Source organism: Phytophthora infestans, genomic scaffold (genome assembly GCF_000142945.1).
Source record: "Phytophthora infestans T30-4 supercont1.1 genomic scaffold, whole genome shotgun sequence".
In the NCBI taxonomy this organism is placed as follows: domain Eukaryota; phylum Oomycota; class Peronosporomycetes; order Peronosporales; family Peronosporaceae; genus Phytophthora; species Phytophthora infestans.
The window spans coordinates 5,524,643-5,546,222 of NW_003303758.1; the positions used below are offsets into that span (position 1 = coordinate 5,524,643).

A 21,580-nucleotide genomic window follows, 5' to 3' on the forward strand; every position below is an offset into this window, starting at 1 on the left:
GCCGTGCTAACTTACTGTGCCTACGCTTCTGATGCATCAGTCTATATGACCAGGCGCGTCACTAACTGGGCACAGGTAATACCGCCGAGATACAGGCTAGCTGACCGCGCGTCTGCTAGCAGGTATATACGCGCGCGGGGGGTACACCTTATAATCATCCCCAGCTCTGATCTCGACCATTTTGAGCAGGACACTTAAGTACGGTACTGCGTGCATACACATCGACTTGCCACATTCACTTTTATGGTCTGCATTATCGCACACATGCTCGTGTCTACGAAGACAGCTACGTATTTGTCGCGTGTAGTGCTCACTCGATACTGTAGTTTCAATTTGTGAGCGCGTATTAGTGAAATATACGCTGTGAGTGTACAAGGTAGATTTTATGCGCTAATTTCTATATGAAACGCGCTACACTCTGTAGGTGCGTGAACACTATTAGCAGTACCATAGTCATTTTACTGTATGTGCGGCTCCAAACTTTGCACTGTAGTCCGGAATATTAAATACAAAAAAGGTGGGAAAATGGAGGTCTAAAAGGCTATATTTACCAACTACTTGCTCTTCTGCTGCTTCTTTTGCCCGATCTACTTGGCGTTTTGGGCGGTCAGCTTGCGAGGGCGGCTGCGCCTCTTTTTCTTCTTGGGTATCAGTCAGGATTCATCGCCGTCTTGACGGTCGCCAGGCTTTCCTGGCAGCGCACTTCGGCCGAATCAGGTGGTGGGGGCTTTCCCTACCAGTACTTAAGCGCTTTTGGGCCGTTCTCGCACGCAACACAGCGCCGCACGATGCCCCGCCCGTTGATTGCGTAACCGTACTGCAGCTTCCCGCAACCGATGCAGCGCGATTGGGAATCCGTCGTAGACCGCTGCGTGTTCAGCAGTAGCAGGTCAATCGTTGCTTTGCCCGTAGGCCTCATCATGTTGCAAACTGTGAGCAAACTATTATAATTACTAACGTGCGTAAAAATATATTTGGTATTCCTGCGGATATTTACTGTTAGATGTGTTTTATTAACAAAATAATATAAAGTAGTATTATATCATAAGCATTATTTTGTTTCAGCCAATCAAGCACGTAAACATATTTTTCAGGACACGGCCATTTAATGCTGTTACTCATTATTTAGCAAAATAGTTTTATTTTAATTTTGGCAATTGCTTAAATAATGCTATTTTCATTTTTTATACGATATTTATTTTTTTAGCAATAACAATGATTTTAAACACTACCATACGTACCATTCACGCATGCAGTGCGGTGTCCGGGTGCAGCCAACGCAAAGGTCATGAAGCCTTCTTAAAAAATAGTATATATAATGATAATAATACTCTACTTTGAAAAAGTGCGTGGAAAACAACATCGCAGAGCTCTTACAAAATACTGGTCTGTGAAGTCTACATTAATAATAATAAATATCTCTTTTTGAGAGCTCTTAGAAAAAAGGTGGTTACTGTGCCCGATTTGCAATACATACGACAGGTTTTGCGTAGCTAAATGTAAGAAATCAATCATCAATGCAGCTCGCCTGGTTGGTTGAATCCAATCAATGTGTTTCGTTCACGGCAGAAATGTTTACCTTACGACCAATCGCGAGGGCGAGAGGCGGTCTGATCGTGCAACAGATCCAGTCAGTGTCGCAGGTCGGCAAATATTGACCAATGCGCGCGCTAGCTAATTGTGTGACGCTTTTGGATATATTTGTAATTTTTGGGTTAGCTAGGTCGAGTCAGAAGGGTAGGCGCGGTCGGTAGGATGGGACGAAACTGTAAAAGAAAGGCCTGGTCTAGCCATGCTAAAAGGCAGGAAAAAGCAGCAAGAAAGGAAACGGACGGACTTATTGACAGACGGACGAACAGGCTGCAAGTTTAGGTGGCGGTAAATGATGCCTTGCGAAGAACTTAAAAGGCCACATGTACATTACAGGCATGCGTGATCGGTCAATTGAATTGTATCGGTTTTGCAATATAATTTTTATTATTGGTAGCTGACCTTGACAATACAATATGGTATTGGACCAATGATTGACAATAAATCTGGCAAACGGCTCCCTGTGGAAATCGTTTTAATATGAGTGCCAATCCGATCCGATGACATCATTTTCGTGGTCCACCACAACATAATTTTCGGACTTGCCCGCAATGCAACGTAAAAGCAAACGACAAACAAATCCACGTACTTGCTAACGCAAACGCCAAACGGCAATAGAAGATGAAATGCAACGAGTCTACCTGACAACCTGGAGCAAAGTTTGAAGGAACTGGAGAAGGAAGCAGCTGAATTGCCCTGGTGCCGAGTTCTCCTGGGGGCTCTCCAGGAATAACACGGACTCAGAAGATGACACTTCAGAATTCGAAGATGACCCCGACTTATATGTTGCAGATTGAAAATACGCTAAGAAAACTAGTCAAGAAGGGCATAAGTACTATTTAGTTTCAATGATGGGGTTTTAAAAATTAACCTGGCAGCCGTCGTCAGACCTACCACAGAACTTGATAACGACTTTAAATAATGAGGAGCTTGGCGTGGCTTGGCCAGCTGACTATCGGGCCAGCATACTCGCGGGGATCATCGCTGGTACAAGTGTACACGGTAGGGCAAGGCGTAGCTAGATATCACTCAAAGAGTGCATGCTATTCATTCTCGCCGTCAATTTAGCGTTTTACGCCACTCTAACCTGCATGACTTCTAAGTCCAGCCTGCAGATGTATCGTATATCGTTGTTGGATGCGATACGCTGCGAATCGCCATGATTAGGGCGACAAAATCTTTTCGTAAAGTAAATTTACTGATCCAAACTGTTATTCACTACCGGACTCTGCCCTAGTTTGTGAATAGAGATAATAATTCCACTTTGGCTTGCTCGTAGGACATCTCTAGATAATGATGTGCTACTCAATGGCTAATTATTATTTCTATTAATACGCCGATCATGTTCCAAAACTGCCACATGTGAGAAGGTTAGTTCTTTCTATCTTTTTACAACAGGTAAAGTTGATCTTAGGCCCTAAACCAAGTGCCCCAATACATTCTGGATCGCCTCCTTCCGTGCTTGTGATTGGTCAGCTGTTATTGGTACCGCGTGCCATTTTCGTGATCTAGATTCACGACTCAGAGGCATTCTGAAGTCAGAACATTGTTCTAGCCCCGATGGAAATGTTCAAGCAGTTATGATTGCTGCTGTCTGCGCATGCATTGGGACCGTTGTTGCGGCCATGGCGGACAGACACTCCCATGGGTACGCAAACGTTAAAATCTCTACATTCCCAGCCCCAGCCTCGAGACGACATCCCAAGCATTATGAACGCGTTGATTTGAGAGAAGTATCTACGCTGCAAAAGATTGTCGCTCTTCTTTTTCAGCAACGCGGTGTATGCCACGTAGCCGCGAAAACCTCGGCCAAACGCTAAGAACCCTTTTACCAGTCGACTATTTCTAACGATCAGGTACCTCGCGTAGGGGAGTAGTATGCAGGCTGCAGCAACTATCATGAGGATTTCCCACACTCGAGTGGTGGACGCGTACAGACGCCTTCCGCTGGATCGATTTAGCAACCCCCTTGTCATCGCTTGAAACCGACATGAATGTTATCTCTGTGATTGAAGTGCCTGTCGTCTCGTCCAGGCAACTGGGTGTGGCGGCGACACCGTCCGAGGCGGCGGTGGCTGTCATAGTATCCACCTGGGGTCGCAATCCTTCTCTTTCGGCTATCGATTTGCCGAAATGAGTGGTCCATACTAGAACGAACTTGGGCTAGCTCAGGTATCTATTTTAAAATATGACAGACTTTCACGATCACCTACCACTCACTTGGCACGAGATTGCATTCTTCTACTTGGACTAAAGCCTAAGAGTACTAAACTACCACGGTATTAACTCTTAATAACATCCTACCGGTAATGCAGAGGGTATTACCAAATGATAATATCATTGGTAGTATTTACATTTGCTGCATCCGCCATACAATGCATACTTATAATAATATAATGCGTCGTGATATTGCTCTAATCATTGCTGCTTGAAATCCGAATTCGTAACGCCGGCACAATACTTGAGTAAAATATCACGGAAACATAACGTGCCTGATTTGTGGCTAGTATGGTAGGTCAGTATCCCACACGCCCTCGCGATCGTTCGGGCTGCTATAGCGGATTCACTCCAGTCCATAAGGACAAAAACAGTATTTGTCGAAGGTGAAAGTCATAACAACGTGGCTAGCATCACATTTTCCAACGTGGCTAGCATCACATTTCCCACCATTGTCGACAGCTCAACCAAGCATATTCGTGCTCCGCTCCCTAGCGACGCCGTCCTAGGCTTTCTTGGACATATCTGTTGAGCTGCTCCCATATGCGATCGTGAAGATAAACACGCTGACGATGCACCAAGCACTCTTTGTTCAAAGTGCTGGACCCTCGGGTCAGCACCTTCGTGTGCAACGCAGTCGTGGATTCCAACGCAAAAGGGAGAGTGAGATTCGGTCTTACTCTTCCTATTCTTCCTATCCTTACTGTCTTCCACGTGGAGGTCTCACAGCCTCACGTTCCCCGCTCCATACGTACCACGCTCCAGACACAAACCTCCGGCAGTAGCAGCTGCTCGTCGTTCCCACGTCCAGAGTGATCCCGCGCATGTGCATCATCTTCCAACACTCCTCCTCGCCGACACTGCATCCTGGCGGTGTGTCCCAGTTCTTAATGCAATCCCACCTGAGCTCGCAGCTCATCAAGTCTCGGAGCCGGCAACGCCTTCGTTAGGATGTCCGCAGGCATCCTCTTGCTCTCTCGATACTCCGGTCCCAGTACGCCTTCCTTGGTGAAATGTCCAACGAACTTGATCCGTACGTCCACATGGTTCGCTTTCGATGAAGCACCCTCATCTTCGAGTTGCTTCAGCGCAGCCTGGTTATTCACTCGTAGCGGCATCGGTTCCATGAACGCGATCTCAAGCTCCTTAAGCACTTCTCTTACGCCTAGTAACTCTTGCGCCATGACCGACGCTGCGGTGTATTCCGCTTCCATCGTAAACAAGGACACACCCGTCTGCTTCTTGCAGACCCAACTTATGGGCATCCCGTCTACTGTCACGAGCCCACCAGTGACCGACTTCCTGTCGCCCTTATCAGCTGCAAAGTCCGCGTCACTATAGCCCACAACTTCCAGTGGCTCCATCCGCCCTCTGTCTCCTTTCATCCGCAGTCTTAGCTGCCTCGTCCCAGCGAGATACCGCAGTACTCGCTTCGCCAACTTCCAGTCCGTGACCGTGGATTCATGCGTTCGCCGTGACGCCTTGTGAACAGCAAAAGCTATATCTGGCCTTGTGCAGCGAGCTACCCCGAGTAGGCTGCCCACCAACGACTGGAACTTCTTCACTGTCGCAACCGCGGACTCACCGGAGATCGGCAATTTCTCTAGTTCGATGTCGCATCCATCACTCCATTCTAGTCCAATCGGCATCCGCGCTCCGTGCGCCATACCCATGCCGAACTCATTCAGCATCTCTGTGATCGTGATTTCTTGGTCGAGATCGTACCCATACGACTCATCGTACACGACTCTCATCCCAAGAAACTTCCTGGCCTCTCCCAAATTCTTAATGGATAAGTCGGCAAATTCCGCAAAGATCGCATCCACGACCTCCTGTCCCGTTCCGGTCACTAGTAGGTCATCAACATATACGCCGACTACCAGCACTTCGCGCCCATGTCGTCTGTAGTAGACACACATGTCAGTCAGGCTTTGTATGAAACCAATCCCTTTTAGCTTGCGGTGCAGGAGCTCGCTCCAGAGTCGCCCAGCTTGTTTCAAACCGAAATGTGCTTTCTTCAGCTCGAGTACCACCTCGTCTCCATGTCAAACACCCAGTTACCTCTTCATCTCGTCCGAGATCTCCATTCCCTTGGGAATCTTCATGTAATTGTCCAAATCAGCCTCTTTATCAGCCTTAACGTACGCGTTGGGGACGTCGCCATGTTTGGCAGGCACGCCCCACTTTCTGGCCAACACGAGAATCAACTTAACGCTGCTCATGTCCATCACCGCAGCAAATGTAACGCTAAAATTGACGCCAAAGATCTGTTCGTTTCCACACGCCACTAAGCGAGCCTTCAGCCGCTCCATCGCACCTTCCGCATCCAGTTTAGTCTTGAATACCCATTTTCCGTGCAATGCGTATGCTCCACGCGGGAGCTTCACCACCTTCCACACACCATTCTGTTCGAGAGCCTGCAGCTCCTCCGCGATGGCCCTCAGCCACCGCGACCGGTGTCGACTCTTCATTGCCTCTCGGTAGCTCCTTGGGTCCGGCTCCACTAAACTGCTCACCACGTCGGGCGGAGTCTCCTCCTGACCTCCCAGGTCTGAGCCGACTCCTCCTGACCGTTGAACTACGGACCGCGTAACTGGGCGATCCCTAGTTCAGTTCTTCTTCTTCCTTTTGGAGCGCTTCTTAGTGCTCCCACTCGCATTCCCTGCCTCGGCAGGTGCCACACCGCCCTCGGGCGTCTTCTTAGCAGCTTCCGACTCCTCCTGAGGTACGTCCTCGTCGTCCTGCAGGTACAGTCGCTGCACTTTCTCGTTCTGCTCTTTGTTGAGCGTCTCTATGTTCTTCACGTGTTGTGTCACGATCACGACCTTGTCCTTTGGCAAGTAAACTCTGTAGCCCTTCGTTTCCTCTCCGATTCCGACAATCATGCCTGCCTGCGCTCTCTGTGCAAAGTTTTGTTTCCGCGGGCCCCTGTAAACAGTACATGGGGACCCGAAAACAACTATCTCCCCTAGCGGCGGCGTCTGCTTCGTCAGTACTTTAATCGGCGACGCACGCCCTGGGTTGGAGCTGGTCGGGGACCGGTTCAAAATGTACGCCGCGTATCTAACAGCACTCCCCAGAAACTGAGAGGGAGCCCGCAGGCAAACACCATGCACCTGGCCATATTCATAATGGTCCGGTGCATCCTCTTAGCCTTTCCGTTGCTTGCTTGGTTTCGCGCCTCGCTGCGCTGTCGTGCGACACCAGTTCTCTTGCAAAACAAATCTACGTTTTCGCACTCACCTCCGGAATCCGTTCGTAAGACGTGAATCCTGCAGTCGAACCGTTTCTCGAAGTAGACGAGGAACTCCTCGAACTTTCTTGCCGCTACATCCTTCGTCTTGGCGAGAAACACCCCACAATAGTTCGACTTGTGATCGACAAAGTTTATCATATATCTGTTACCCAGGCGATCTTTCGGGGTCATGGGTCCTTTAAGGTCGGAACAGATCACGCCTCCCACACGATCTGTGGGAGCATGCTCACCAGAGTCCTTGCTCGATTGTCTGTTCTTCGTCTGCTTGCCCTCGGCACAGATCAGACAGTTTACTCTCCGTCGATCGGTCAGTTCGGTGCCGGAGCTTGGCTCGCGTGCCAACCGCTCCACGGCATCATAGTTCAGGTGCCCGAGACGTCGATGAAACTCGACCAGCGTGCCCTTCTGCACATTGCTCGTCTCGCCGTCGGTCGCCGCCACCACCTCAGTGAGCGCGGCCATGATCACGTCTGACGCGAGTTCGCGCTTCTTCTTTACCGATCCGCACACAATCAGCACGTTCCGTCGTAGCTCAACGTCAAAAGCCACACGCTGTCCATTCTTAGCGGCCACGACGCGTTGCTCGCTCTTATAGGTCAGTGTGAAACCTTTTTCGTCTAATTTTCCGTACGATATCAAATTATGTACGACGCCCTCGGCGTAGTACACGTCCGTAAGCTTGAGTGTCTGCTCGGCACCGCATGCCGAGACTCTGAGTGTCAATGTGCCCTTCTTTCTTATGCGCAGCGGCTCACCGTTGGGCTGCACACACACGTCCTCGCACTCCTCCACTTCGTCCAGCCAGGACTCGTCACTGACTAGATGTCTACTAGATCCACTGTCCAGGATCCACATTTCCTCGGTCGCAGCCGTGTCTTTCCTTACGGCAAGGGTCAAATCCGGTTCCGCGTCGCCACCTCGCCCACGCTCCGGGCACGCTGCGCGCAGGTGTCCAACTCGGCCACACTCGTGGCATTTACGCGTTTCTCTACCACGCGCTTCGCCAACTGCTCCCACCAGCTCTTTTCCAAGGCTCCGGTGCCTTACCGGATCTAACTCCCAGGCCTGCGCGAAAAGAGCCAGTTCTTCGGCCTGCTGCAGATAGTCCGTCCTCCTCGCGTCGACCTTGGCCATTAGTACCGTCCGTAACTCAGGAGACGCGAACTGCACTATATTATTAAGTGCAAGATAGTCAGCTCCGCCGCCGCACGCTCCGGATATGGCTACGAGGTACATGTGGTGCTCCGACCAGTTGCGTTTAGCATCCTTTGATGCAGTGAAGAGCTTCATCGCCTGCGCAGGCGTGATATTCGTCTTAAATGCTTCCAGCATACGTGCCATAACATTTTGCAGTGTGGGTAGTTGCGCCCACCACATGTCCACTTGCTTCTTGTAGTACCGCTCCGCGGTTCCGGACAGGTAGTGTCCCAACAGGTCCACCTTCACGTCCTCAGACCACCAGAACCCACAGGCTGACTGCGCAAGCTGTACTTGGCGCTCGAAACGGCGGCCCCACTCCAGGAAACCCGAGCCTAGCCCAACGTACAATTATTTTCCATCGAATGGGCGTATCGACAACTCCTTCTATCGAGCATCTGGATACCGTGCAGGCGTCCCTTGCTGCACTGGATAGCCGCCAGCACCATCTTGCACTCGTGCATCTTGTGGCTGCTGGGGCCCTGGTCCAGGTCGATCACCTTGGCCGCCTTGCGCTGCGGCAAATAGCCGCTGTAGATCAGAGAGTGGTACACCGTAACCCACCTGGTGCTGCCCGAAATACTGCGGTGGCGGCGCCGGTCGGCGTGGTGCTGTCGTGAGCGGGGTCTCTGGGGATCCCGCCAGCGAGTCGATGTGCATACGTGTCACACGACCTAACCCCGATGCGAACAAACTCGAGTTCATCGGCGGCGTCATGAGTGGGTCGGCGGTGCGCGCGCGCTTCTCTCCGTCACCCAACCTTCTTTCGATCTTCGTCTGGGACTCTTTGAGCTTCTTGAGTCTCCCAGCGAGACCGCGCATGATCTCCAACATCTCTGATGCTTGGTCATTACCGACGGCTTGGCCTTGGCCGTTGGTATTGGTACCGTCACCCCTTTCGTGAGTGACGGTGGTGCTCTTCTCTTCTATCTCTTCGGCCATACCGATCCTTTCGCGACCGGTAGCGGGTGCTGGCGTTGACGCTGGTGCGACGTCGCGAGCGACCTCATCTATGGCATCGTTCATCGGGCTCAAAACCTGTTCAAAGTGCTGGACCCTCGGGTCAGCACCTTCGTGTGCAACGCAGTCGTGGATTCCAACGCAAAAGGGAGAGTGAGATTCGGTCTTACTCTTCCTATTCTTCCTATCCTTACTGTCTTCCACGTGGAGGTCTCACAGGTTCACGTATTCCGCTCCATACGTACCACGCTCCAGCCACAAACCTCCGGCAGTAGCAGCTGCTCGTCGTTCCCACGTCCAGAGTGATCCCGCGCACGTGCATCATCTTCCAACACTCTTCCCTCATCGTAGGGGGGGGGAGGTGGTATCAAACAGAGCTCGCAAACGGGTACCCGAGTTTCGGTTTCGGATTGGACACGGGTACCCTAACCGTGATGCAAAATTCGATATGATCGACTGGGTAAACCGAGATTTGTCATTTGCGAACTTTGTACTAGTGGATGCATATCGTGCCAACAAACAATAACTAGATTCGCAACTCGATCGAGAGTTGCGACGCGTATTCTACAAACAAATTAATCAACGGCTTGAAGAAACGTGGTCTAAATGAAGGATAGCATCAACTTAAAGCTAGTGGATTAGAGCTCCTGGATTTAAAACACTATGACACTCACACCGATGAAGATGGGTCAGTCTTGATCTACGATGCTATCCGGATGGAGCTACGTTTCTCTAACGTGGAGTCTCATGAGTCGATCTGACTCATTCGACACGGTTATGCTACAACACATTGTGTGGAGTGATTACTGCCTTACTGTGTAGGAACAAGCCATAAAGGGGATCAAACTGGTGCGGAAACATTTGAAAAAAAAACGTGTTTACCAATCCTTTTGAGACATTGCAGTGCGCTATATTTGCGTTAAAAGTTAACCGCTTCTGCTACCCTGAGCACTCAATTAGGGATAAGCAGCAGCCCGTTTATCGAGAATGACAATGTAACGAGTCTCGGGACGCCTGCTCGCCGGCGGGTCGCTCTGCCCACTGTCACCGTCTGTCGGTGAGCTACCAGGGTTCCGAGGCTCGAACACAATCAACACTGTGCTGGCTGCTCTCAAGCCGCCGGGACGCGTCCGCCCCTATTTGAATTTATCTCAACATCAACTGCGACTTACTGCTCAGCCCTGTCTCACACAGGACCGCGGCTCACCGGGCAGACACGCTTAGGGGCCACCGGGGTAGTCGCGCACACGTCGAACCCTGTGTCTGTCGCACTGGTCACAGCCGGCAAGCCCACGTGCAACAACAATCAGACTCGTCAAGCGGATAATCCTTTCCAGCTCGCCCGCTTCCTCGAACCACAATTACCACCACGAACAGCTCCACCCCGTCGTTCTCTACCCAACTACTCACTCGATCTGTGCCTTACGGTTCTGCTCAACGAATACCAGCTCTGCTCGTCCGACACTCGTCTCGCTCTCGCGCTTCTCCGGCTTTGACTCACAAAGGCCTGCAAGCCCTGGGCCACAAACATGCGCTCTGCAATCGACGCCCCACTTTGCTCGCACTCGAGCCACTTGCGCCTCACGGATCTAAATCTTAACTGAGCTCGAGCCGCCGCTCGCCGCTCAGTATCCACATTACATCCCGAGCTATCGGCTGACTCCGACGTGGAGCAGCTGCACTACTAGCCTCTCGCAGTGCTATACTTCGTCGTCTCGGGGTACACGACCACCCCATCCTTGCATTTCTTGCTCTGCTGGAGCTCCACGAACACACATTCCTAGCACTTCGACAGTAACGGCCGGTGTCGTACCCAATACAGCTGTGGGTGCAGACTGTACCGTACAGTGCCTTTTCGTGTCACGCAAGCCTCTGCCGCTCACATTCACCGCTGGTCTTGTGAAATGGCGTTGTCTCCGCCCCCCCCCGCCCCCCGCAAACGAGCTGCCCGTGTTCCGCGCCGGGTTGCAGCTGCTCGACGCCAGCAGCAGAGACCCGCTCGGTCCCTTGTACGAGTGCCCTGTTACAACAATATATATATATCGGTTTGGACGCATGTTACGTCGTATTACCAACGCTCTAACTGACGAAGAGAAGTGCGGCTTAGGATGCAACCCTGAAGTCGACACTCGCAGCCTACGTAAAGGCAGCACTATCACTACGCCGGTAAGAGCACTGCCACCGGTTGAGTCAACGTTTGACAAACAGCCTAAATATACTAATATCGCTTTGCACACGCCTGAGAAAACGGGATAATGTTTTTACACGGATGAGAATCGGGGGATCCCAGCCTCAAACCCATGAGCTCGATCTCCTCGCTGCGTAATGGCAAAAAGATAGACCAATGAGTGCTCACACGACTGTGTGGACGGCCGAAGGAAGCTCGTTCAATTTGACTGTAATGTTCGCTACTTGATCTGTCCTCTTGTGCATACCTTTAGCAATGCCTCGATCTCGAGGCCGCAACTACAGCCCCTTTGAAGACTTGGAGCTCGTCTGAGAGTGGATTACGGTGTCAACGGATGCGGCAACGGGAGTGAATCAAAACACAGAAGTTTTCTGGGCAGGCTTGAAGAATACGATGGGAGAGTCCGAATTAATTTCTGCTGCAATTGAAACAGCAACGTATGAAACGAGAGCTTGTCCATCCCCAAAACCCGTAGCGCTCTATACTTGGTCTTCAGCGAAGAAGTGTTACACCATACGCTCATATCGGTCTTGGAAGTTTCGACGCTTTTTTGCTGCTTTCCTTGGCTTTGATCCTCCTCTCTGGGGATGTGGCTCGTCGTCGCACAGTTGAGTGTGCTGGAAGCGTTGAAGACACAATTAGTTTGTCGTCTTCATCTCCGCTGCCATCCCATTCATCGAAGAAGCTGTTCCTTGTGTTTCTCCTGCGTGCTTTGGCGGTATGGCTTCATGGTTTCCCAGATACTTCACCTTTTTTTCTCGTTTCGCCGAAATTTACTCTGAACCAGTGTGAAATCTGTTTGTAGTAAATTTATTATTCTAGATTTCCACTCGCGCATTCATTCTTGCTGTTACAAAATTCTTTGCCATGTAGAGCTCGCTCTCGAGCGTGTCATGCACGTGGTCAATCGTGCAAGTACACATAACCACGCTCTTTCGTGCCCAAAGTCTTAATCATGTATTTGGGAAAGCGAGCCGTGCCAACAAGACACACAGTACCTCAATACCAGAGCACGAGTCCCCTCTAGCCGTCACTACCGTGTCTGGGATGTGCACTAGGAAGAACAGCTGAAGAACCCCTGCCACATCAAAGAGAAAATCCAATTCACCGTTACTAAGTTGAGAAGTCAAGCTTCAGATCAGGGATCACATTTTCTTATTTGCTTATGTGCTTTTGTTTTGAGATGTACCAGCTTAGCAGCTGGGACCCCGCACCATGACAGACGTTAAATCAAGGAAACTATTCCTCAAAATTTATAATTCTTTAGACAGTCTTGGCATGAATTTGTAGTTGGAGTGTGCATCAACCTTAAAAGAACCAGGAATCGATTGCTTCGAAACCTCTCTAATAAGCGAGTGACTCATTGAATAGACCAAAATGGCAAATTTGGTCAAAACTCACAATATCAGCTGCAATACATGCTCTGATAAAGTGAAGCCACTGATTATAAAATGATACTTTGTTTTAATACTAATGCTGGTACAATGTGCTTCTTTTTAAAAGAAAAAGAAGTGCTTTTTTATGAGTACTACCGGTACCTGATGCACCGGAATCCCTCTCTATACTGATTATCATTTTTCAGAAATTAGATCTGTAGCTTTCTTGTACAACATGAGTTTTAATTCCTCCCGTTTGTCATGGTACCGGTAAAATGGTGCGTGATTCACAGTCTGATACAGTATCCGAAAAGATTGCGCTCAGCGCTGAGAAACAAAATACAATCAACGATTTCTGTAGTAAGCTTACTTTATACCATGGTAGCGGATTTTTTTTCGTTGCACGCAACACCAAGTAAAACATGTATCTGATCTGATGCAGTGTAGTACATGTACCGGTACCGGTATTTGTATTATGGCTCTCCTCGTTCATTGGATTTCAACCGGTAGTAATCAGCCGTCTGGGGTTGTTAGTCGGAATGTTTTTCATTTTGCTTCTCACTTACCAAAACACAATTTGCGACTCCAGTACGATGTCCGCCTCGCCATTCGATGACTTTTCCAAAGGTCTAAGCCGAGCTTTCGAGTTCATCGTCGACCCGTTCCACCTGAAGAAAAAGGCTGAGAAAGATGCCACCGCGCCATTTGACCAGCCTTACCTCGAGCCAACACGCTGGTTCCTGACTGAAGAAGAAATGCTAAGATCTCGCAACGGATCCAAGCGCGAAGGCATGTACCTTTACTCCACGGGTAACCGCATTAAACTCTATGTTGCCTCTGCAGGTTACTTCAGTGACGTTGCCGACGACATGTCCACCGTGCGTAGCGGAGATCTCGTGTACCTCACCGGATGGGGAACCTGTAACGTACCGTTTAAGCCGCACGAGCCCGATTCCAAGCTATGTGATCTGGCTGAGGGTGCTGTGAAACGCGGCGCTGACTGGCGCATGCTTGTGTGGTCAAACCTCACCGAACGTGCACAGAACCACGAGGTACGCGACCTCATCAATGCTCTGCCACCGCCGGAAAAGTACGGTCCGGCCCGATTCGTGTACGATGATCGGTTACCGTTCCCTACCTCATCGCACCACCAGAAGTCGGTGATCGTGCGCAAGGGCCGTGATCTCGTCGCCTACGTGGGCGGTGTGGACCTCACCAATGATCGCTGGGATACTATCGAGCACGACCAGGCGGAGCTGCGTGAGCGTACGGGCATCAAATGTCAGTGGGATGGCTGGTTGGACGCCCACGCTCGCGTTGAGGGTCCTGCTACTAAGGACGTGGCTCAGAACTTCCTGGATCGCTGGAATGCTGAGCCCAAGCCAACGAAAGATCTCGGAGCCGACCTATTAGACTTTGAAAACCCGGACTACTCCAACCTTCCACCGGTTGACGAGACACCTCTGGACATTCCCCAGGACGGTACCCATGCAGTGCAGCTATGCCGTACCTTCAGTCCGGACTACGACCAGTATGGCTTCGCCCCACAGGGCGAGCAATCCATCTTCCACGCCCGCATCAAGGCCATTCGCAACGCGCAGAACTACATCTTCATTCAGGACCAGTACTTCATCCTAGTGCCGGAATTGCTGGACGTTGTCATGGAGATGATGCCCAGCATTGAGCGCCTTATTGTCATTATGCAGCGCACCGTCGAGGCTGAATACACAGGCTACGCTAAGTATCTCTATGACATGGTCGCTCCGATCCAAGAGAAGTACCCGGACAAGTTCAAGCTCTACACGACGAAAGAGTCGAAGCAGCTATACATCCACAGCAAGCTAGTGATCGTCGACGACGTGTACGTGTCGCTAGGCTCAGCCAACTGGAACCGCCGCAGTATGACGAGCGACTCGGAGATCGGCATCAACATTGTCGACACGGAGCTAGTGCAGTCACCTGACAACATCATGGTTAACAAGCTGGCGCGCAACTTCCGCATCCAGAAGTTCATGGAGGCGACAAAGCTGACGTACAACGAACTGGATGCGATGACCTTCTTCGAGGCGTGTGACGCGTTGGATGCCGCTGCGCACGACGACGGCGCCAGCATCATCGAGCCGTACAGTGTTGAGTTCAAGCCGCAATTCAACCTTGTGTCGGATGGTTGGCGCCAGGTCATCGACCCGGATGTGGTCCCGGAAGATGACCCGGCCAAGAAAATCAAGAACTTTTTTAACGAACGCAAGAACGCTCGGCAGTAGACGTTTGACATCGAAGAGCGGAAGTCTTGCTCTTGTGATAAGGATAATCCAAGATTTGATCAGGCACTACATATACTGTATCCTATAAGTTTACAGTAATACTACTAATACATGTACCGGAAAGCTACCGCAGTGCAAGTAGTACTGTAGTAATACAAGTCTTAATACATATTAATATGAACTGATGCTGCACAATATCCGGTGATTCTGAAAAACTGTTTCAGAGGAACAAAGTGTTCAACAATCGGGCAAAACAAATCACAACAACAAAGCTGACAGCGTTGCAGAAATCACAAAAAAATGCTGAAGTGTACTTTACATTACAGTACAGTATTACGTACTGATGAGCCCTTCGGTAGCAGTTACTGCTCTTGGAATACCCTCCACCAGGAATAAGACATCGGTTCCCGAAGTCTAGCAGCATACAAGTTGTACAGTATTTGTATGATCTTACTCTCGTAATATGGAAAACAAAATTACCACAAGTGACTGTTCTGAGGTCCTTTACTATGTGAAAGTCACTTTTCCAATACACAAGACATCAGCGTAAGAGGGGGCAATCATGTATTATTCACACGAGCCCAAGATTGAGGGCGCGGTGAGGCGGGTTAGCTTCGAGCGAGAAAGTCTTCGAGTGAGGAAGTCCCCATTCGATCGCCTGCATAGTCTATGTCAGTCTATCACTAGTCTTTGGTGTTTTTCCTCTTGTCGCTCGAAGCAGAGACTTGCTGATTGAAAACCTCAATATCCATCTAGGATATTTCCCATTTCCAATACACAAGACATCAGCGTAAGAGGGGGCAATCATGTATTATTCACACGAGCCCAAGATTGAGGGCGCGGTGAGCATCCCCCCTCCATAAGGATGTGCTCGTCGCGGTGTCAGAGTTGGGCTGGACCGAATACCTAGTCGGCTTCTAGATCATTCGGCGCGACAGCCCCATAGCAGCCTCAGCAGCTAGTACAGGATAGCTCTCATAGCTATTGCTCATCCAGCGACCAAGTAACTTAATAGCGAGACTGTCGGCCTCCCCACTGAGCAGAGCGGTTGCGCCCCCGATGCGAACCGAATGGGTAGAGTAGCTTTCTGGTGGGACTCCTAGTCTTGCTGCCAGGGCCTTCAACGCTTGGGTCACTTCCTCGGCGCTGAGATCCACGCACAAATATGGCGCCGTGTCGTACCCCAATTTCTTTCGCGCTTGCAGAATGTGGCTAAGTGCTCTCTTCGGACACAGCAAATTGTCTCCGGTCGCATGCATAGTCCTCCAAGCACCCCGACCAAATTGATCATTTTTTGCGCCAGTCAAACCGATCGTAACTGCTGTAGCAGCTTTGTATGAACTCCGATAGCCTCGATGATCCGAAAAATATGTGTTGTCAATCCTGAGACAGTACGCGTGCCGGCCTGACTCCACTCGGAGATACTCAGAGCGCCGAAGTAAGAAAAAGAAAGCCAGCAGGACGGAACCCCACAATAGGCGGCTACGGGGGCGATCGAAGTCGAGATGTCGATGTAGCAGCCGGAGAAATGCTGGCGTGACTGGCTGCTTTTTCCCCACTGGGTCTGAGAGTCTCCTAATTCCTCGCAATAGAACGTCGAGATCGGGGCCATGCTTGACTTCCACTCCAGCGAAGCGTCGATGGTACCACCTGATACTGGAGAGCTTAAGTACGATAGTTCCGTATTGGTTACCGCCGGATCGAGGGCGCCAGCCGTATTTCCAACAGTAAATAGCGATTATTCCTAGCTTGGAGCTGTTCTCCTGTAAATTGTTGCTCAACCATTGCGACCACTTCATATACTTAGCGAATCGTACCCACTGATTCCAATGTGCGCGATAGATAGTGTTGGTAGACTCGGCGATGGCGTGGCCACGCAGCATTGATCCCAGAAGCGTGAGAGATTCTCGAAGGGCGCGGGCACCTGCACCTGTGTCCATCCACACGACAAGTCAGTCCAGGTTTTGTAAAGTGCATGGTCCGTACTCCAGGCTCGTGAACCCGCATCCGCCATAGTATTGTCGACACCAGGTACGTGGCGGGCCGTGCATGCCAGTGAGTATTGAAATTCAGCAATCGAGAGTAATCTTAGATACGTTTGAGCTCGTGCTCGGCTACTGGACCGGCGTCGCGCCCATGAGACGGCGCTGGCATTGTCTATCCAGAAGCATACGTGAACCTGTTGTCGGCGAAACTGCTGCGCCCACGCCGGGCCCCAAATGAGTGCTGCAAGAACGCCACTTTGAAGTTCCCGTACATTAATCGAGTTAGCCGCACAGTCTGCTTGAAATTCCTTTTTTGTTGCGGCTGTAAACCGTACCCGGACATATTGACGGAGTTGTGGCTCTAGAACGCACAGTCCTTCGTCAGAGGCGTCCATGTGCACGTGCACCATCACTGTAGCCTGCCCTGAGAACTGGGACACCGGGATTCCGTTAAATCTATCGTGGTGTTGCAGGATATATCGAAACCACTTAAGGTCCTCAAGCGTTTGCTGACACAGCGTAATACGAGCGTAGCGCTGCGCACCGGACGCCACAGATTGGATTCGCTGATAGAAAGCCCGGGCTGGTGGACAGCAGGAAGATATGTGTCGGAGTGAGCCTAAGAGCTGAAGCAGACCGGTTTTTGTAGACGCGCCACTGACGATAAGGGCATCCACTCGGCCTTTGGCCTTCTTCATCTTATCTGGCGGAATGGTGACTGTACCGGCTTGAGTATCCCAGTTGAGGCCAAGTGCCCGCCCTTGCTGCTTCCAGTCGGTAAACTTGCGTGTATTGATCGCAGCCGGACCCAGAACCGTCGCCATCGCTCGGCGTAACGCGATGTTTGCTTCAAAGCAGCGGAGGCCGTCCTCCACTTCAACGCAGGTGTGGTCGTCACACCAGAACAGCCCAGTCAGGGGGCGAGAAGATGCTGCCATCGAGACTGAGGTCTCTTCGTAGAGACGGTTGATGATCATGCCGGGGACGAAGTACCAAGCTGGGGACCCACACCATCCAAACCCACACGCTAAATCTACGACCAAATATTCTCCGATCACGAATGTGAACATGTGCACATGGTCAGCGTGAATTGGCACGTGTCGGAACGCGCCCGATACATCCCCAAGCATCATCAGGATATGGGCGCTCGGGTAGTCTCTGCGTAGAGTCAAAATTCGACGAGCGATGTCCCCGAGAGGGTTGTACTTGATTACCGGAAAATTTGCTCGATCAGTGAAATCGTTAATGGATGCACCTTCAGGAAATGAGTAATCATTGATGATTCGGACGTCTGTGCCGTCCTTTTCGACGACTCCGACCGGCGAGACGTATATGTCCTGCCACTGCTCCGCCAACGATGCTTGCACCACGATGTAGCGGCCTTCCTTCTGACCCTTACGAATATGTGTCCATATTTGCGGGAGGTGTTGGTGGATGGAGGTATGGTTGCGTGGACGTGATTTCTGTCGGGCAGGGCGCGTAGATAACCACTCCGGTGATACTCCATGGGCGACGACCTCGTTCCACCGACGCCACGTATCTACTAGCGAGGGGTCCTGGGGTCGGGGCAGCTCATACAGATCCTTGTTCGGGCGGGGATCATCTGTAGTTTGTCCCCGCACCAGGCGGACAAAGTCTGCCAATGAGAGGGCGGAGGCGATAGCGAGATTGGTATGGAACGCGACCATGTTGTCATCGATTCCCGTCGTAAGCTCCTCCCCCAGCAACTTCAGGGGCTTTACGCCGTATTTTGCTGCAGTCATCGCCACTTCTTTCGCAGTCTCCGTCTTACAATACGCACTAAGTGTCTCTAAATTGTTCATGTATTTGTTGTGTGTCGCGGTCATCCGCTCACGTACAGCATTGTCGTTTGATTCTAGACTAGCTGCAGTTGGACACAGTGGAGAAGTGTGCAAAGGTACGCCGGAGACCCTTCCACGTCAGAGGTCGACGAACTCCGGTGCGAGTCCGCCGAAGTGGGTCTCAATATGGGTCTTGGCTTCTGGAGAGAGTGACTTGGGCCGAAAATGTGCGCGGTACTTTGAAAAAAACTTTCCTGGGACACCGTTTCCATTGCACCCAGTTTTTGACAGGTACTTGAGGCACAGCTCGAGCGATCCTTGCTTCGGCAAAGTGCGCGTCAGGCTCTTGGGTACTCCGCTACTTTGTCTGGTCGGCCGAGACTCTCGCGGCCGGCTATGCATCGAAGTGGTCGCGTGTTGTTGCGCTTTCAGCATAGCCTCCAGCTCAATCAGTTTGGCTTTTTGTAGATCATAGAGCAGTACCGCCAGTAGCGAGTCGTGAAGGGAGAACTCGTCTTTGACTAGGATTGCTACTGCCAGGCCGTCAGAGATGACTAGACCACGAAACTTGCCCAGCTTCATATTGATCCATAGCAGAAGGCGCTTCGTTGTTTCTCAGTCCGGTTCATTTTCGTCAGCGAAATCCTCAATAAACTTGACAGCATCATTCAGAACGTCCATAGTGTCTGCGTTGTAAAACTTCCTTCCGAATTGACGGAGATTAGTAAGCGCATCCATGAACACTGTGTACGAAGGGTCGGTTGTGGCTGATTGGAGGCCGTTCTTCCTGGAAAAATCTGTCATATTGATCACGGAACCGGACGCATCCAGCGGTGTCGCTCGCCGTACGCGCTCAAAGTGCATGACGGAGAGGCCGCGAACATGAAATCCGAAATCAAATGCCCCGCGTAAAACGGGCGGAGCTCCTCGGATGCGAGATTCACGGGCCTGTGTACATTCAAGAATACATTGAGCGTCCTTACCTTGGTTGTCGGTGTGGCCGATGACGTTGTAGATCTGCTGCTCAAGTGTCGTTGGGCGAAACGTCGTTGCCGAGCGCCCACGCGCCTCCTCCATTGCCAACATTGATGCTGTCCCGCCTCCGTTAGTGACGGTACCACCGGCGGGCACCGCATCGTGGGTCAATGAACGGTTCTGCTGCAGCACGGCGAGTACGTCGGCATCGTCTTCATCACCTGCTTCCGACGACGTCGACACGCCCATGGGCGTCTCTCCTAGCTCCGTAGCGTCTGCACTTGCCTGGGCCGCCAGCGTCCTGCGTCGCGTGACTGGCCGCTTGTCTTGTACGTCCACGTCTGAGGATTTGCGCTTTTGCGCGACATTTGAGCCTGTACCGGCAGGGGGTTCGAGCATACTGGCACCTGTTTTACTCTTTTTGCTACGCGCACAATCCAGAACGTGTTGTCGTGGGACAGACACGACAGCCAGCGTGTCAGCTCGTATGACAGGTACCAGGGCGTCTCCCTCAAACGGAATAGTTAGCGTTTTGGCGAGCTTTGGCGGCAGAGCTCCACGGCTCTTCCCCCACTGAGCGCACGCTTCGTCCATCAGTACTAGAAGCTCTTCCCCGTTGGTGGCGGAGGCGTTGCTTCCCGCTCCGGTCTGCAGAACGTAGTTGATCCAGTCCACCTTGATGACATTAGGCGGCTGCTCTAACTTGATTTGCTTTGCATCGTCTTTGCACCGAATGTGAAGCCACGGCTGGTGCTTGAACATGTGATATCCGGTGACGAGACCGACTGTCCATTCATCCATGCCGATACCATCGGGCTGGATAAAGGCGATCGGATGTCCGACGAACATGCCGGGCCAGAGACCACTCTCCTCATCGGTGACCTGGCGGCGCCGCAGTACTGACACCTCCACTTCATTATCAACATCTTCATCGTCGTCAAGCCTAACGATGGCTACTGTTGCCTTGGATCCGTCCACACTCAGCACTCGTACGTAGCGAAACTCGGTAAGCGAGGGTAGTTGCGCTGGCCCAAGGAAGGCGAGCGATCCAGGCGAGATAGCAGGTTGCGTCATGATTCCGAGCAGGCGGGTTAGCTTCGAGCGAGAAAGTCTTCGAGTGAGGAGGTCCCCATTCGATCGCCTGCATAGTCTATGTCAGTCTATCACTAGTCTTTGGTGTTTTTCCTCTTGTCGCTCGAAGCAGAGACTTGCTGATTGAAAACCTCAATATCCATCTAGGATATTTCCCAATTGTGCAGCACGTCCGAAGTAGTATGTTCTGCATTATCCTTTTTAGGACCACCAGACTGATTTTTTGCCAAGGCAGCAGCAAATGCCATCCGTGTTTTGTCCTTTTTGCCGGCCATGCGCTTTCTGGCGAGGGTTCGTTTAGAGAGCACCAAACCGAAGTCGTCTATGATAAAAAAAGTTTCGCATTTCGTACTTCTTTAGCTTACGCTGCAGGTCGATGATCGAGGCGTTCTCGGCGGATCCAACATAGCTCTTGGGACACATACCGTCCTCCAGCATGTGTTGCTGCCAACACACACCGAAGGTTGAACGTGTAAAACTGCATCTTATGCCATGACTTGCCGGCTAGCTTGATCTGAAGTTGTCTCCAGTGCCTTAACGCTTCAGTGCCTAGACGGCTCCTTGAAATGGCCGCTGTGGTAGCGACAAGATTGCATGAGCCCACTCGGCTACCTGTTGTTGTTATAGGTTGGGTGGATGGCATGATGCTGGCAAACCTGCCACGCTATGATAGCATTT

At 51.2% G+C, this 21,580-nt stretch overlaps 2 protein-coding genes across 2 annotated transcripts; one reads left to right on the top strand and one right to left on the bottom strand.

Moving 5' to 3' along the window:
• Positions 1–13,377: 13,377 nt before the first annotated feature.
• Positions 13,378–15,048, top strand: PITG_00923 (phospholipase D, Pi-PLD-like-3; the record flags this gene model as incomplete). The annotated part of the gene is made up of 1 exon (XM_002909418.1): positions 13,378–15,048. The coding sequence occupies one exon, from the start codon at positions 13,378–13,380 to the stop codon at positions 15,046–15,048; it is 1,671 nt and encodes a 556-aa protein (XP_002909464.1).
• Positions 15,049–18,973: 3,925 nt separating this feature from the next.
• Positions 18,974–20,028, bottom strand: PITG_00925 (uncharacterized protein; the record flags this gene model as incomplete). The annotated part of the gene is made up of 3 exons (XM_002909419.1): positions 18,974–19,438; positions 19,511–19,906; positions 19,987–20,028. 3 exons carry the CDS (start codon positions 20,026–20,028, stop codon positions 18,974–18,976), a joined length of 903 nt encoding a protein of 300 aa, XP_002909465.1.
• Between the last annotated feature and the right edge of the window lie 1,552 nt (positions 20,029–21,580).